At 39.4% G+C, this 19,197-nt stretch overlaps 1 protein-coding gene across 2 annotated transcripts in view; it reads right to left on the bottom strand.

Moving 5' to 3' along the window:
• The window catches only part of vldlr (very low density lipoprotein receptor), a 308,802-nt gene that overhangs the window by 164,910 nt on the left and 124,695 nt on the right, over positions 1-19,197 (bottom strand). For both annotated transcript variants that reach the window (XM_051927741.1, XM_051927740.1), the window contains exons 7-9: positions 13,267-13,389; positions 10,901-11,020; positions 8,707-8,832 (exon numbers count right to left, since the gene is read on the bottom strand). In XM_051927741.1, coding sequence (XP_051783701.1) covers positions 8,707-8,832; positions 10,901-11,020; positions 13,267-13,389 — 369 coding nt within the window. The remainder of the gene's footprint in view (positions 1-8,706; positions 8,833-10,900; positions 11,021-13,266; positions 13,390-19,197) is intronic.

The raw sequence follows: 19,197 nt of genomic DNA, 5'->3' as shown, positions 1-19,197 counted from the left end.
TGCACTGGTGTAGGATTGCCCGTAATTCATGCCAGGAGCTGCTGAATGCCTCAGCTATGCTATGTCCCCACTTTAAAAAGGGAAGCACAAGTGCAGGAAAAACAAAAAAAGCAGATTGGAGGTCAGTGTTCATGAATGGGAAGGATGAAAAGGAAATGGAAAAGAGGCAGAGAGAGAAAGAGCATCCGAGGTCATCAAGTGAGGCATGTGGTTGGGAGTGAGCCTCAGGGCCATGGAAACTGGAGGTGGTGATAGGGGCGCTCCTACTGAGCACTTTCTTGGGAAGGAGAGGCATGAGTGACGGAGTCTCCCCTCAAGGACCAAAGGCGAGCAGAGGGAGAGACTTGGAGCTTGTGAGGATGCCCCTGCAGATGCTGTAGGAAGGGTAGCAGGGAATGGAGCCCAGTTAAAGTTGACAGTCCTGTCAAAGGCATCTCCTTACACTGCAAGGTCCAAATGGGATAAATGGAGGAGATGCCATGTTTTTAAAGGGAAACATTGAGGCTCGCTTTCTCTCCATAGCTGTATCCAGCTTTTAACCTCATTGCTGTTATGGATTTATTTGCATTTTTATCTCCAGCGTGCACTGTATAGATTGACATTTTTAGAGCACTGCACCTTTTAAACACTTAAAAGCACTTGCACTTTTCACCATCCCCTTGCTTGGTGTTTGATCTCATAACTACCAATGGTGTCAAGCTCAAGAGGCTCAAAATGACAGAGGGAGCAAGGAGCTGACCTGCACTGTCACACTCTCTTGCTGACACTTGGGTGATTCTGCACTGTGTATTTCGGCAAGTGACATCACTTAATATAGGTTTAAAATCTGAGGAGTACAGGATGAAAAGAAAAGGAGATGGTACTTTTCATTGTGCTGTCCCAGTATTGCTCACTCTCAGTCTTTCAGCTTCACAAAGCACAATCTGCCTAACAGATGGTTCATTCAGGACACCATACACCAGGACTACACCTGCATTTCTCCACTTGCTCTTAACTGGCTTAATGATATTGAAGGCACAGATGAAAGAAAAAAAAAAAAAAAAAAAAAAAAAAAAAAAAAGTGTTGCAAGTTTCATCCAGATACTTGTGGGGCCTTGACAAGCAGATGATGGAAGATAAATCTTCTGCTTGATGGCTAAACTATACTGAGTGCAAGAGGTCTTTCACAAGAGGACTTAATCCTGGACCAACTTCTCAAAGGTCTTTAAGATGTGGCATGTACAGTACATGTCACTGGTCTGTCGTCATTCGGTTCCTGCCGCCTTTGGAAAATAAAATGATTCGGCAGGTTCATAGCAGTAGCACTTTGATATTTTAGTTACAGAATACCACAAAGTTGATCAACACAGGCTTTAACTACTCCAGGACTGGCTCCATCTTGTCCTTTGGGTTTTCTTACATGTAAATCTTGTCACTTGCTCATTCATTATGCATAACCAATACAGATGGTCATAGGTGGATTCAGCACTGGCCATGCTGGTTGAAGTGGCAAGAGTAAAAATACATGCAGCAAGTTTATGCATTAAGGGTTGTGGTAAGGGAAGACAAAAAACATTTTTCTATACACTTGAGCCTTAAAATCACATTTGACTGCTCTTTTCATTCAGGAGACCTTTTTGCTGCTTAGTGACCCAGGCGGTCTTCATAAAGCTGTACAGTAATCCCTCGCTTTATCGCGCTTCGACTTTCACGGCTTCACTCTATCGCGGATTTTATATTTAAGCATATTTAAATATATACCGCGGATTTTTTGCTGGCTCGCGGATTTCTGCGGACAATGGGTCTTTTAATTTCTGGTACATGCTTCCTCAGTTGGTTTGCCCAGTTGATTTCATACAAGGGACGCTATTGGCAGATGGCTAAGAAGCTACCCAACCAGAGCGTGTATTACGTATTAAATAAAACTCCTCAAATATATTGTGAGCACGGGGGCTGTTCGCACCCCTGGAGAATACGGCCGCTCCTCAAAAAACGCTGAAAGACTACCTTCACATTGCTCTCTTCCTTGCTGGGCTTACATATGGCTGCTTTGTCAAGCGATACACTTCCCGCACTGTGCTTCGCATACTTAAAAGATCAAACAGCACGTATTGATTTTTGATTGTTTTTCTCTGTCTCTCTCACTCTCTGCTCCTGACGGAGGGAGTATGAGCAGAGGATACGGACGCTCCTCTAAATGCTGAAAGACTACCTTTACATTGTACATCCTTGCAGCTGCTTTGTCCGGCGGTGCTTCACATACTTAAAAGCCAAACAGCCCTATTGATTTTTGATTGATTGCTTTTTTCTCTCTCTCTCTCTGACATTGTCTGCTCCCGACGCGCACTCCTTTGAAGAGAGGAAGATATGTTTGCATTCTTTTAATTGTGAGATGGAACGGTCATCTCCATCTTATCATGGAGCACAGTTTAAACTTTTGAAAAAGGAGGAGCACAAAAGGAGGAGGACTCATTCTCTATGTTAATGCACGGTGATGTAACTCTGGACATGTTAACATTAAAGTCTCCACTTGCTGCAGGGCCATTGAACTGTTGGCCGTAAGTTTGCGTCCCTATTACTTGCCCAGGGAGTTTGGACACATCATTGTTGTTATTGTTTACATCCCTCCTCGGGCGGACGTGGAGATAGCGAGTGACATCATCCATTCTGCTATTGCTAAGTTATAAAACGCAGCACCCTCAGGCGCTTGTGCTAATCGCTGGAGACTTTAACCATGTGACGCTGGACAAAACATTACCTGCCTTCTCCCAGTATGTGGACTGTAACACCCGGGGAAATAAGACTATTGATTTACTGTATGCAAACGTTAGACGCATACAGCGCCACCCCACTGCCTGCGCTTGGGAAAGTAGATTATAACTTGGTTCTGCTTCAGCCTCACTACAAACCAAAAGTGAGGGTCCTACCTGCAACCACACGATCATTCAGGAAGTGGACCCCGGAGGCGGAGAATGCTCTGAGAGAATGTTTTGGAACAACAGACTGGGATATCCTGCAGGGATCACATAGTGAGAACATTGAGGAAGTTGTTTACTGCACTACTGACTACATCAACTTCTGTATGGACATTGTAGTTCCAGTAAGACCAACAAGCCATGGATTACAAGTGACATCAAGGGCCTTTTGAACCAGAAGAAAAGGGCTTTTGAAGACCGTGATCAGCATAAGCTCAAGCGTGTGCAGAAGGACTCCGAGTCCAGCTCAGGGTGGCAAAGGAGCAGTACAGGAGAAAGCTGGAGCAGAAGTTGCAGAATAACAGCATGAAGGAAGTGTGGGATGGGATGAAGATCATCACTGGATGCAGCTCGAAGCGGGGTACCACCATCGAGAGAGACGTGAAGATAGCAAACCAAATGAAAAACTTCTTTAACAAGTTTGACCACCCTAACCCACTCTCATCTCGGAGTATTGCACCCTCCACACATCCTTCTGCTGATAGCAGCATAGAGACATCCCCACCCATAATTACAACAGCGCAAGTGAGCAGAGAGCGGAGAAGACTTCGTGCCAGCAAAGCAGCGGGTCCAGATGGAGTATCGCCACGACTGCTGAAGGTCTGTGCATCGGAGCTGGGGGGTCCTCTACAGCGCATCTTGAACCTGAGCCTAGAACAGGGGAGAGTCCCGAGGCTTTGGAAAACATCTTGCATCACCCCAGTCCCAAAAGGTATCATGTCCTAGTGAGCTGAATGACTTCCGGTCTGTTGCTTTGACATCACATGTGATGAAGACCATGGAGAGGCTGCTGCTTCACCACCTGAGGCCACAGGTTCAACACGCCCTCGACCCTCTGCAGTTTGCATATCAGGAGAAGGTGGGAGTGGAGGATGCCATCATCTATATGCTACATCGATCCCTCTCTCACTTGGACAGAGGCAGTGGTGCTGTAAGAATTATGTTTCTAGACTTCTCTAGCACCTTCAGCACCATCCAACCTCTGCTCCTTAGGGACAAGCTGACAGATGGGAGTAGATTCATACCTGGTGGCATGGATTGTGGACTCTCTTAAAGACAGACCTCAGTATGTGCGTCTTGGGAACTGCACGTCTGACATTGTGGTCAGCAACTCAGGAGCTCCACAAGGGACTGTACTTTCTCCGATCCTGTTCAGCCTATATATATCAGACTTCCAACACAACTGAGTTCTGCCACATGCAAAAGTTCGCTGATGACACTGCTATCGTGGGCTGCATCAGGAGTGGTCAGGAGGAGGAGTATAGGGACCTAATCGATGACTTTGTTAAATGGTGTGACTCAAACCACCTACACCTGAACACCAGTAAAACCAAGGAGCTGGTGGCGGATTTTAGGAGGCCCAGACCCCTCATGGACCCCGTGATTATCAGAGGTGACTGTGTGCAGATGGTGCAGACCTATAAATACCTGGGAGTGCTGCTGGATGATAAATTAGACTGGACTGCCAATACTGATGCTCTGTGTAAGAAAGGACAGAGCCGGTTATACTTCCTTAGAAGGCTGGCGTCCAACATCTGCAATAAGATGCTGCAGATGTTCTATCAGACGGTTGTGGCGAGCGCCCTCTTCTATGCGGTGGTGTGCTGGGGAGGCAGCATTAAGACGCCGCCTCACGCCTGGACAAACTAGTGAGGAAGGCAGGCTCTATTGTTGGAATGGAACCAGACAGTTTGACATATGTGGCAGAGCGACGGGCGCTCAGCAGGCTCCTATCAATTATGGAAAATCAACTGCATCCACTCAACATTTTCATCTCTAGACAGAGGAGCAGCTTCAGCGACAGACTGCTGTCACTGTCCTGCTCCACTGACAGAGTGAGGAGATCGTTCCTCCCCCAAACTATGCGACTGTTCAATTCCACCCGGGGGGGTGGGGTAAACTAACATTATATAAAGTTATTGTCTAATAATAATGCAGGTAAAAACAATCTTTAATATTGTTTTTTGTATCTGTAAGGTGCTGCTGGAGTATGTGAATTTCCCCTTGGGATTAATTATTATCTATCCAAAAGAGACAAATGTTTGTTTGCAGTGTTTGAATAAAGTTCCTGTCTCTCTACAACCTCCTGTGTTTCTGTGCAAATCTGTGACGCAAGCATGACAATATAAAAATAACCATATAAACATATGGTTTCTACTTCGCGGATTTTCACCTTTCGCAGGGGGTCTGGAACGCAACCCCCGCGATAGATCGATTACTGTATGCCCTTTTTAAAGTACAACAGTGTCAACACAGAATCTAATGTACTGAAAGCTACTCAGACTGGGGGTCTAAACAGACCACAACCTCCACAGACCTTCGTTTATATTACAACTTATATGTTGTGCCGCCCAACCTCATGTGACATTCAGTGGTATTTGCTTTTTTTTTGTATAAACATTTCAGACTTGCTGGTGCAACTACAGTATTTGTTATATTCTCGGATTGCTGCCTACCAATAGTATAATTAGGTTTTCTGAAACTTAGGTTCCATCCCCAAGAGTTTGACACCTTTTAAAATTAGGCATTTGCCCAAGACTATTTGTTTAAGCCACATCAAGTACTATGGTAAGAATGGAACCCTGGGAGAAGAAATACTGTCGACATTTCAGTCTACAAACATTGTTTTTAAAAGATGTGGAACTTGTGGTTTTAGTAGCACTGCTGCTTAACATCTAGTGTCCTGGGTGTTAATGTGCGTTTATGTGCATTTCAGCAAAGCTTGTGTTTTACAACTACGTTTCTCTGAACACAGTAAAGTTATCAGTGAATACTTGTATCTAACTGCTGTACAGGATGAATGTTTTGTATCAGATTAGTGCATAGGCTATTTATTTATATTATATATTAAACACACTTTAAATATGATGTTGAGTAAAGCCGAATATAATTTGAGATTAGCTTCTTGTAGTGGGTTGATAAATACGAACAGAAAGGGCCAAGGGAAAGAAGAAACTTGGAACTATATGATGCTTAAAATGTCATGTAGTTATAACAGATTCCTCCTTAACAGATGACCACAGAATTTTATTGTTAAAACCCTGCTATCTGCCATGATAGCACATCTTTGGCACCATGTACCACTACAAAAAGGATATCGATATCAAGATATGCACCATCCCACAAAGGAAACTTTATACACCAGCATCACAAAGCTAATTTGATACATTTGACATATTTTGAGATGTAGAAAAATTAAATCTGCCAACACTTTTGTCAAAACATTTTTTAATTTGCATTTCTTATGCAATCTTGTATGCTCTGTGCCAATTGGGCTTTACATACTGTTAAGAAAAAGAACAGAAGTGATTGATGGGACAAAACAGCAGCAATAACGAATAAGGTGGATTATAAATTGAAGCAGCATTGTCTAGTACAGGTAAAAAGACACTATTGTTTGGGTTTACAATCATATGATTAGGGGAAGTTCAGAAAAGTCAGACTATATATATAAAAAATCTATGGTTAACTATGCTATAAACACTACTCACAGCCACAGCACCTGGCTATGGTGTTTTAGGGGATTGCTTCACTAGAAGCAGAAAGGAGTGACAAGTGGTGCCCTCCAATCAAAGACCAAGTAGGAGTAATGCAGAGGCAGCATATGGAGCTTCAGAGACTTAAATTACTGATCTATTGTACCCAGCCTCTTTTTCCCTTTGTTCATTATATACAACATAGCCCCGGATACATGTAAATTCTAGGAAGGCCACTGGACCAACAGGATCAGATTAAAATTTAACAGGGCCACCACAAACTAATCCACTGTAATCACAACATTCCTATCGAAGACTTTGAAAAGGCTGACCTGAAATTTACATGCACATCTGTTTACTTTGAACAGCGACGCACCGCACCACAAAATTCTATGCATTGATGAGTACTTTAATTTTTTGCTTTTGATTATTGGAACTTTTAGAATAGTGGCTCTTGTCAAGTTTATCCATTCTACTCACTCTTCCAGCCACTGGACAGGGTCATGGCAACTGTAAAAGGGACCAAAACCTTCAATAGACTGGTGCTGGAGTATTGCACTAAGTGTTAGGACAGTCCGAATTCTCCATTAGAAATTCAAGCACTACAATCAAAGCTACTGATAGTGCCCCTCACACTTCACATTAATGCATTAGTGTATCACATGGGTTACCAGCATTTATGTATATCCACTTCAAGCACTACTTTGCACATACATTCACATTTGTGGACTTTAAAAGGTAACCACATACTGTACATAAACATCTAATTATATATTCAGACTGCGCAATATTCATAATGATTACCCAATACAGTTTGTAAGAGTACACTTGGATAAAACTTTTGCAATTAGAAAACAAAAGCCCAGTCCCTTGGAAATGTAGAAACTTAATGTAAGAAGGTTTCACTCACCAGTTGGGCTACCATTTACAATGGGCTGAAATCCAAGTCTGCATTGCACCATCTAGAGGAGTCTATTTTGTAATGCATGCAAGTTATAAAATGCAGTGTTTTTATTTCTATCCAAGGTGATTTAAAATATGTGAAATACAATTGCATTAGGAGGTAAAGCGATTTGTTCATGGTCATTTAGTTCCAGTAGCAAAATTTGAACCCATAACCTCAGTTTAAAAAAAAAAAAAAAAAAAAAAAAAAAAAAAGTGTCAAATCTTCACTGTACCATAATAACAGACCTTAAACCTACAAATACTCTATACAGAAAGGTAGTTCGAGTACTTTTGATATATCTAACTGATGGCACTATAAAATGAACTTCTATCTATCTATCTTCCAGAGATTTTCCAGGGAAAGTCAGGTAGCACAGCTCACAGAAAATGGAACAGATCCATTAAGAAGCTACAATTTGTTATTCACCATAGTATATGTAAGCTGGCACTTCATTTACACGATTTATTTAGTAATATTAACCATAAAATATGAAATGCACACAGTATTTGATGTGATTTTCAAACTTGACTCATTTAAAACATGGTGTTCAGATTCAGATGCAGCCACTATTTCATTAATCATAATCACATGAAGCATCCCTTCTTACAAGTTGATCATTTCTTTTAACAGTAACCTGAAATGTATACACATATTTGAGCGATTACAACACAGCCTACACTAATTTCCAGATGGGTAATAAAGATGGCACAGAGTGGAAGGAGCATGCCACAAGTGAAGAGTACAATGCTGGAAGGCAGCACACAATGTATGAAAATGACAGTTTGGCAGGCAGCAGTCTTACTTGACGGACATGCATTTAAGATTGCAACACGGTTGAGGACAGTTTTAGAGGTGGGAGGGGTCATAATTGGACTGCTGATCTGTCATTTAACCATCCTATGCAATTTTGTATGTGTGCCAACACCGCAAATATTAAAAACCCCATACCAAGGAATCTGATAAAATGCATTACTTTCAGTTTATAGGTATTGCTATAAGCATGCCTCCTAAAAATTAAATCGAAAACTTTGCTGCTTTGAAGCAAACCTATTTGGGAAGCTAAAGGTTTGGGATTCATTTTTGAAACCCCGAGCTCTATTAATACAAAAAAAAAAAAAAGCTACATGTTGAGTTTACAAGAAATCCTTTACTTTAGAACAAATCAGGCAGCAAACAATTTGGGGGTGGGGGGGAACCTCTTGAAATGCAAAAGCAATTCTCTCCTTAAAGTACTGCATATTATAAATGGCATTTGATGGCATTGAGACTATTGAAAACTTTCACATATGAGTACATCTACCTAGTAATTAGAAATATGAAAGTTACTTGCCGACAGCTTTGCATACTCCAGTAGCTGGATCCATTTGATAACCTTTGAGACATTCACATTTGTACCCTCCTTTTAAATTAATACATATCTGACTGCAGATTCCAGGATTCTGACACTCATCAATATCTGTATTAAAAGGAAAAAAGATTTATATAAAATTACAAAAAAAGGATAAGTTTATGACTCAAATTAAGTCAGATTGCATCTCACAACTTGTAAGCAAATACATTAAGACCAATGAATTTTTTCATGTTTGTGAAAATCTGAAGGGCGGTTAAACCAAACAAAAATACTGTATATAGTGTGCACCTGTCCAAAGAAACTTCACTCGAATTATACAAAACAGTGTTAGAGAACAGCATGATCTGGACAGCTATATTTTATAGTAACAAATTTGACTATGTGCACAGATCAAAGGTTTTAAAAAATCTGACTTAAAAAGGCACCACACTGATCACCATATCAATTTTCATAATAAACACTGTAGACATTGTATCTCCTGTAAGCAATACGTAGAATACACACAATTTGATAGGCATACCAAATTTGTCCTAATTAAATTTTTCAAAGGTCAAAAGAAAAATCTATAACCCCCAAACACAAGAATTTCTGTCTTGGATAATAAGGAGCAGCTGCTGTTAACAGGCTAGTAGGTGTCATTAAGATGGTTTCTGTTGTTGAGTTAAGTCAGCAAGATAATGCTTGCCCCCCACCTAGTCAGTAATTTGGACAAATTCAGTCAGCATTTCAAAGTCTGGATCACACATTTCAGCTTTAACTGTAATGCGCTCCCGTTACTATTTCTCATTTACATACAGTAAATCTCCAGACCCATGAAAACAGACCAGCACCTGAAATAAGTTCAAGCTGGTTCTCCACCTATTGCAATGCTGAACACAATTTTAACATGCTATCCATTAAGAAACAAGCTAGGACAAAAATACAGAACATAATTGGCCCATTCTGGTTTACTGTACACAAAGTACCAAACATTTATCAGCTTGTTGAATTCACCTAATAAGATAAATAAGAGGCGAGTCAACACCTTCAGACAAAAAGCCACCCAAAATGACATTCATTTAAGAAACTGTCCATGAACTGAACTACACCTGAATGATAGACAAAACACCACCTATAAGCAGGCACAGTTGTAATTGGAAAGAATACAAATCAAAGGTTAAACCTTTGTTTAGAACTAGCTGCATTCATCTCTTTTGGAGTGCTGAAGACTGAGAATATGTGCTCTTTGGGAAGCCAAAAGCAAACAATACTCACTTTTTGGGGACCTAAAGGCTTACAATTCACTCTTTGGGGTGAAAAGCCATCCACTCTCGGCATAGATGTCTCAAACTTATTTCACTGGCCTGAAAGTTTCTCTACATAAAGGCTTGAATCTGGACACCCTGAACTTGCTCTATGATCCACATGAAGTTCTGTGCAAGTAACTTAACACAGTCGAAAAGAGGGACAGCCACTACAAGAACGGAACTTCAGCACCTACACTCTTAACAAAAACCATGAAGTTCCCCATGAAATAGCAGAGGGCACATCTAAGTAACTGTTTGATGCGAGTGCGGTTTTTCTTGTCCAACTAATAGCCATGTAGCAAAAATAAGGAGTACAATTTAACCTAAAGAAAAATCCTCCACCAGGAATAACAGCAAAAAACTATACACATCGCAAACCAACCTTGGTATCCCAAAAAAAAAAAAAAAAACACTTTTGGCCAAATTAGAACATTAAGCAACAAGTCAACAGCCAGCCTTTGAGTTGTAGGTTTGTCCATCTTGTCTGCTGTGTTGACATGTATGCAGTTTCTATAATTCTCGTGGGTACAAGTAAATTGTAATTGCTTCTTACAGTACACTTTGGTTGCTTTGATAGGTTTAACAGCTGGAGAACCTCCTACAGAGAAGTAAAAAAACGCGAGCCTTACCAAAATTACTGCCATAGCCAAAGGCAAAACCTAACTCAGTAATCAATCTTTTTCTACATCTTTTCACTTTTACACCAATGCTAACCTACCAACACTTTTGGATTTTTTTTATTTTGATTTTTTACGTGAATCAAAATCAGTTCCAACTCCCCCTCAAACATTCCCCAACCAAAAAAACCATAGTTTAATACAATTAAATTAGACTACTTGATTCATGCATCATAATTAAGATTGTGCAAGACAGACAGACATACATACCCCCACATGTTTTCCGATCAATTAGCTCCAAGCCAGGAGTACATCCACATTCATATCCTATAGTAAGGTCTCTGCAAATATGGGAGCATCCACCATTATTGGTTAAGCATTCATTTAAATCTAATTGGAGGGAAGGGGAAAAAAATTACATAAATTTCACCCACGCTATATGGACTCCAAAAGAAGAATTAAAACTACTCTTTCAACATCAATATATGGTGGAACAAACAAGGAAAATATTGACTTGATGTTTGGAGAAGATTGTTTATGTCTCAATGAAAGGACTAAGGAGGACAAAACTTTACATTCACACACTCACCCAGGGAAAAATGCAACAAATTGGTGCTTGATAATTTGCCAGTTACACAAGTCATATACTACTTACACATTTCCCCCTCCCACCGGGCAACATTTAAAAAACAAAAGCACACAACCTATGATATTTGCTCATTTATTTTCAAGTTACAGAAAAAAAGCTAATTTATGTTGTATTTAACACTAATCATGCCCAACATGCATTAAGTCTATAAATAAAAATGTACTGGATTTTACATTGTGTAAAGTAAAAAGTGTTACACCCATCAAAATACTTTCAAACAAGCAAATTGGTAGAAAACCAAACAATTCATATAGTAATAAAGTGTCTTCTTACACTGGTCTACAAAAAAATGTGTTTGCTATTGGGAACTTCAGAGCAGCTTTAAGTTTTTTACTCTGATTTCATGTAAGAAATCTGAATTAAGCTAGCACGTCAGGTTTTTGAAATACACGTCAACGTTTTGACACTTCATCAATAGTCCAAACTGCAGATTGTGTTGATACATGTCCCACCAAAATGGTTTTGATGCATTTATTTTGAAAACAAACCAGAAGACGACTATACCAGAGACGCGTTAAAAGCATATTTATGTCAATTTACCTCAATATAAAAGGGAGGTAAGCGTGCCCAAAAATGTTGGAGGCACTCGCTTTTGCGCTTGTAATACACATCTGTCTCTTTGCAAGAACCAACAGTAGTCACCCATCATGCTTGGAGTGTATTTTCCCGGATATCAGTTTTCCATCACCTTTATATCTTGAGCATGGGGAAAGATTTCATCTCCGACATTGCTTAGATTTGGTGGAAAAAAGTCGAAGAAGGAAAAAAAAAAAAAAAAAAAAAAAAAAAAAAAAAAAAAAGCGTCTTCAGTGACATTCTGGCTCCCGTGAGCCAATATACTTTCAGCATATTCACCACAAGCTCAGTATAATTCACTGCTCTCTGCTTGTCAAGAAAATTCTTGACAACCTGCATGAATGAGGGTGCAGATTCAGTCAGCTTCAGTTTCTTTTTGAACTCCTCGTCAAGCATCAGTTCACGTATTTCAGGGCCAACAAAAACACCTTCCTTAATTTTGGCTTCACTTTTCTTGAGACCAAAGTTCTTATTTCTTAAATGCTTAAATACATTGCAACTAACTAAACACACACACTAACACATGCACACACACACACACACACACACACACACACACACAGTATGGTGAAAGAATCCCAGTAGCAAAATGTTGACGACCAGTGTTATTAAAAGAAAAAGAAAATAAAAAGCCACTAACATGCTGAAGTTTCACTGGAAGAGTAAGGATTTTAGGATTTTTAGCTGTTCAATCTTATCCTTAATTCCTTCCATTAAAATTTTCTTGCAAGGCAGGTTAAGCTTACTGCCCTATAGTTTCTTGAATCTGCCCAGTCACCTTTTTTATATAATGGGATGATATTTGCCATTTTCCAGTTCTTTGGAATCTCCCCAATGCAATGCAAGCTATTTTTAAAATTTTACTCCTTTTCCACATCAGAAATCATAAAGGGGAATTAGAAGAATGAAACAGCAGATGCCCTAAACTTATTTTTCTGAGGTCTTCACAAGTGAGGAAGTACATAACCTTCCAGAGATAAAAAGGACTACTAAGGAGGGACTGAGGAATTTGGGAATTGTAGAGTGATAAGTACTGCCCAGATTAAATAAATGAAATCAAAAAAATCACCAGGATCAGATATTTACCCTTGAGTTCTTAAGGCAGCTAGCAAGTACATATATAAACCCTTGACACATTTTTAGGAAGTCACTGCACACTGGAAAAGGACTTTCCAAACTCAACATTTTTGGAAGAAAAAAAAGTGGACAGGATTGGTTGGCTTTGTTGGGCTGAATGGCCTGTTCTCGTCTAGATTGTTCTGCTGTTCCAATTTAAAAATAAATAAATTAATTAATAGGCATGCCTATTTGTTTGGGCTCAGTTTTTGCACAACAAAACAGACATTTTTTGCTGCAATATTTAACAGAATCAAAATTCTAAGTTTACATTTATATAAAAATGAATACTTACTACACTCTTTCAAAGGCTCATCACTCCAGTCTGGGCAATCTCTTTTCTGATTACAAACCTGAGACATGTCTATGCACTCTCCAGTCCGGCATTTAAATTTATCTGGTCCTTCACATACGGTAACTTGTGTTGAAAGAAACAAAATGGTATAGTTATCTTTATACATATTTAAGCCACTTGGAGTTGTTCCAGCACTGTAAACAACCCTAAACAAACTTAACAGGAATGGCAGCAGAGTTAAAGCATCCACATACAGCAATCTCGAACACTATAGTTAAAACTTTGCACCATTTCCCCTTTGAACAACAAAATTCAGATACAAAAGTTTAGAAAGTGCAGCCTTTGGATGTTTTACCTATTTCCCATACTTGAGGCAAATTCCCTTGTGGATGTGTACAGTGGAAATCTGAAAGCTCGTTTTTTCAGAATGTTCACTGCATTTAGCAAATTCTACCTTTGTGCTTATACAACCATTCCAGAAAACTTAGGGTTTACCCAAATGAAAAATTCCATTTGCAGACACATTGGGGCCATTAACACTGGAATCCCTGAAGCCTACGAGAAAAAAACCTCACCTCGGGACATCTTAAATTCCTTCTCACCTCTAAATTAGCATCTTGTGTTTTGCCAATGTGTTGATCAGCAATGGCAGCAGGCGGCCTGCTAACCCATCCCCCTACTGCCACAGCTCAACTCTGGGAAACATTCTCCCAGATCAAGGATCTTCATTTGGAAGCAAGATGCCTGGAATTGTATAGGGTAAATACCATTATTTGGAACACATGCATTTTGTGTGTTCCATGTCTACAACGATCAATGTAAAATGTAGGATGACAGGAAATGCAAGAAATGAACACATACCTAAAAACAAACTTCACTTTATACTTTTGACAAAATTTTGACAGAAAGTGTATAGTGTGAAGACTTAATAAACACACTTACACGAAAGGTACACGTATAACAAGTGCGCTTTTATTCAAGAATATAACCGAAGAAAAAAAATCTGGTTAGGGTAAAACACTGACAACTGCTTGGGTGGTGCAGCAGTAAGAACTGCTGACTCAATCAAGAGGTCGTGGGTTCGATTCCAGCTGCTTCTCAGAATTACCATTGACTAGTGAGCTACTCTTATTATACAATAAAAACATACATTTGATTTGAGTAATAGCTGGTGTAAATATATGGTACTGGTTAAGGTTAGCTTTTTTTGCAGTCTTATTCTCAGTGAACGTTCACACTACCCTCAATCTAACACTGCTGATAGAGATACAAAATTTAACATTTGATATGGCTTTTATACAAGCATTTACCTTGATCTACTTATTCTTCCTACAGCATAAAGTCACAAGTAGACTGCAGAGATTCCTTGTTTGACCGACATGTGAATGCTGACAAAGTAAATGTGCAATGCCTCTCCTTATTCAGGAGAAGATCAGTGAAGATTCACTTCCAATTAAGCAACTGTGTTGGAACAAAAACCTGCGGCCATTCGGCTCTCCAGGTTTGGAGTTGGCCACCCCTGGACTATGTTCATGAATAGACATTGATCTGCAGTAAGAGTATACAGCAGGAGGAGACGAACCAGGATAGGTGGAGGTACAGACTAGAGAGAAGAGGAATGAAAGTCAGTAGGAGTTAAGACAGTACATGTGTGTGAATCAAAACACTTGGGCTCAACTAGCATGATGGAGTGCATACAGGGTGGACTCTTGAGAAAAGTAGCACAAGGGTTGTGTGAGAGAGTAACTGCAAGAGAAGGGAAGATCTAGAAAATGAAGTGAGATTAGCTATGCTGTATGGTTTGGAGACTGTGGCACTGATGAAGACAGGAGGTAGAGATGGAAGTGGCATAGTTGAAGTTGCTATGATTTTCACTCCGTAATGAAGATAGACAGGATTAGGAGCGAGTATTACAGGGACAATACAACAGTTTGGTGACCAAGTGAGTGGCTACAATGAGAGGATTTGGGCACAGGCAGAGTAGTGAAAAGAATGGGAAGGATGGAACTGATGCAAAAGTTAAAGATAAGGTTTATGGAGATGGAGGACATGCAGGCAGTCTTGTGTTGGGGGGGGGGGGGGGGGGGGGGGAGAGAATGAAGACCAGGATAGATGAATGATTATCTGCTGTGGTGACCCCTAAATGGGAGCAGCTGAAAGTCACTTACCTTCAAACCTTCAGTGTCTGGTTAACGTAATATACCCACCCATAAAACCATACTACACAAACCACACCTCAGGCTGGGAATCAAAATCGACAAATCACATCCAACATTAAAATGTAATAAAAAGTACACAAATCCTCAAATGTACAAAATCACAAAACAGTAAAACAATCAATTTTCCAATTGGATTTTGAATGCACTGCTAAAGACTGATTTAAAGTATAAGCATCTCAAATGGGCATTCATTAAAGCGGTTAAAACTGCACAAATACCATCTTCAATTGTTCATCACCAACAACTTATTATACTCTACACAAGAGTTTTTCAACTGGAGCCCTGTGGAAACAGGGTATTGCCCCTGGGTCCTGACCCAAGAGAAACTCACTTCTCAGGTGGTCGAGAACTGTCCAAGACAAATGCGACTACCTGGAGAAGCCAACATAAAAGCAGCTGTGATTGCCATTTCGTAGACCTATTACGTACAATGCACTGTAGCAGCCAGGGCACGTGTCAGGGGAGCAGCTGGCGGAAGCATGTTTGCCAGAGACTCCATGCCAAGGAACAGTGGGCATGCACGTACGTGCTCACAGAGTGCTGCATCTCCGGTCACCAAACACTTTTTTTTATAGCGTCTCCAATAAATCAAGACTGGACAGTTTAGCACACGTATGACGTTTATGGTTTTTGTAACCAAAAAAATCCGAAGGCTTACCAGTTTTACCAATTACAAGAGCAGTGCCACCACAGAAAAAAAATATGTTTGGAAAACACTGCTGTACACATGCGCTTTTGGCACACAAAGTTCTTACCTAAAAACTGACACCATGCATTACATTGGTGGTTATGTTGCCTTCTTTGCATAAATTCGCAAAGATATTGCTAACTGGAATAATGGGTAGGGAAAGTCACTTTTTTTTTTTTTTTTAAATCAGAAACAGAACATTCCATATAGTCTAGTCGAATTTAACAAAAGCAAAATTTAACTCCCACCCAAGAGAAAAGCCAGCAACTGATGCTACTCTATAAAAAGAAAGAAGAGTATCCCAAAATGAAAGCTTATTCTAAAGTTTTGACCAGATCCTCAAAGTGAGAATATGATTTTTCCAATTTAAGTAGTACAGAAAAATCAGTTACCCATGGACTTAAATGGTGGGGTGGGATTCTTCCAGTTGAGAAGGTCTATGTGCTAGTAGTTTAATAAAAGGAAATTAGTTTGTCCATCTCCACTTTAAGCCAGTTGGAGTGTACCAAAACAACTTAATGGGTTAGGAGTGACTGACACAAAGGCTGTCTGATAGGCAAGCAAAGAGTTTTGTCCAAAATGTTAATTTGGTGCATACCCAGAACATGAGGCTGGAGCTATGGTGAGCTACTTTTAAAGGTTTAATCTTGCCCTGGAAACAGAATTTCAAATGAGAAATCCGCTTGATAAAAGATTAAGTTGAACTGAATACTTTGTGGATAGGATCTGTCACTCTATTTCAGAAAAGGAGTATAAAGCAGCCAAGCACAGAATATACTCAAGCTCCATATACACAATGTTCACGGTCTCTTTTAAAGAGACCAAAATATTTTTATAGAAATTCTAGGAGGTGCTATCCAAATCTTCAAAACTGAGCAATAATTATTCTGGAAAAGAACAAGGTAGAATGTGAGGAAAACTGGACATGTACTACTTTCAAGCTAGAAACTTTGCTAAACAGAACAATTGTGTTGATGAGAAGTTGTATATGAAGCATAATTGTTCGTAGGATGCAAAAACATTATGTACAAGTATTTTCATCCCAGACATTTTCCAGACACTGAATACTGCATATGTTTGAGAGGGTAGAAAATGGTGGTTTCTATGTAGAGGTGCAACAGAAAAAAGCTCTTCCGTGTTCAAGTGCTTCCTACATTGGTTCCATATTCTGAGAGAATGGAGGGTAATTAGATTTTTAGTGTAATGGTAGTTTATATTCCCTGCTGTTTGCCCCAGTTAATACAAAGACATACTGCACGATTTTAACTGCAAACCACACTTGTGGATATTCAATTTGTGTCTAAGCCCAAGGATTCTCATGTATAAACTGAGTACACACAATGTTGAGTAGCTGCTTTTCTCATACACTTGAGATGTATATAAACTGAATTTGGTGTAAAGCCAAAAAACAATTTTCATGTTAACTCCCTACCTTGCAAATGCAGTTTCTGGTCAGTTTTGCAAACTGGCAGTACCCAGCAACAGCAGTACTACGGTTTGTGTAATTTACTTTTTCATATTTGCATCAATGATGCAGGATTTACCAAATACATTTGTAAATGGTATACAATCAGTGTACAGGTAATTCACTTGAATGTAAACATCCTGTAACAATAATGGTGTATGCAATGTCCAAACTATTCCAACTACCATAGACGCTTTAGCGTTGTTAGAAAACAATGCAAATGGAAGAATCCGAGTATTTATAGATGACTGGCTTCCAAGTCTATTTAGATTTCCAAGAGCATATCCTCTTGGAGCTGTGTGCTGAACTGGTACAAGCTTTACAAAGGCAGACTAAGGAATTGGGTACTACCTGCTCCTTAGTGAGATCTATCCACTATCAGGTTTTCAACAGAAGCTTTTCAATGTGAATTGGCTGATCGATCTTGTATTTCACAAACATTAAATTGCACCATGCCAGCTATAAAGGATGGTATTATCCACATGTCCACATAAATAATTCCTTACCACTTTGAACTGTGAAACAAAGCTCACAACAACGTCTGGTTTCCCACATGTATATCTGAGTGGTCAGCTGCACACATTGCTATTGCAAAGGCACTGGACAATTTACATCAACCAGGGATGCATCATCAAATGAATGAGCTTGCATTACATCATATATAGTTGGAGAACCAATGAAAAAAAATGGCAGCTCCATATAGTTGCAGGTGCTTTTTCCAAATAGTGCGGCAAAAGGCAAGTAGTTCTTTTTTTTTTTTTTTTTTTAATATTTTTATTTTATTAATTTTCATTGTAATCATTCCATACAAACAGATCAATTTATAACCCAACAAATTTGAAGACAAATCAAACCCCACCCCTGAGAAGGAGAGCTTAGCTAAAGGAAAATTGCTTTAAGCTTTTTAATAAGGCAACATTAGACAAAAGAAGGGGAGAAGTAAATATCTATATAAATAAGAGATGGAGAAGGGAGTTAAATGCAATAATAGTTAATTCTCTTATTCTAAAATAATATTGATTAAATCCTGCCAAGTTTTGAAAAAATTTTGTACAGATCCTCTAACTGAAAATTTGATTTTTTCCAATTTCAAATAATATAAAACATCAGTTTCCCACTGACTTATAAGAGGAGAATTAGGATTCTTCCAATTTAACAAAATAAGTCTGCGTGCCAAGAGTGTAGTGAATGCAATCACCGTTTGTTTGTCCTTCTCCAATTCAAGTCCATCTAGAAGAACACCAAACACAGCTGTTAGTGGGTTAGGAGGGATTGTGATACTAAGGCTGTCTGAGAGGCACTTAAAAATTTTTGTCCAAAATGATGTTAGTTTGGTGCAGGCCCAGAACATGTGACCCAGTGAGGCAGGAGCTTGGTTGCAGCGCTCGCAGGTTGGATCCTGGCCTGGAAACATTTTGGACAGTTTTAAGCGAGACAGATGAGCTCGATATATAATTTTTAGTTGAATAATTCTATGCTTTGCGCATATAGAACTCGAGTGAATTCTCTGCTTTGCTACCTTCCACTCCTTTTCTGATATATTGATTAAGAGATCTTCT

Source organism: Erpetoichthys calabaricus, chromosome 5 (genome assembly GCF_900747795.2).
Source record: "Erpetoichthys calabaricus chromosome 5, fErpCal1.3, whole genome shotgun sequence".
NCBI classification, from domain to species: Eukaryota; Metazoa; Chordata; class Cladistia; order Polypteriformes; family Polypteridae; genus Erpetoichthys; species Erpetoichthys calabaricus.
This window is presented reverse-complemented; position numbering and strand designations above follow the sequence as displayed.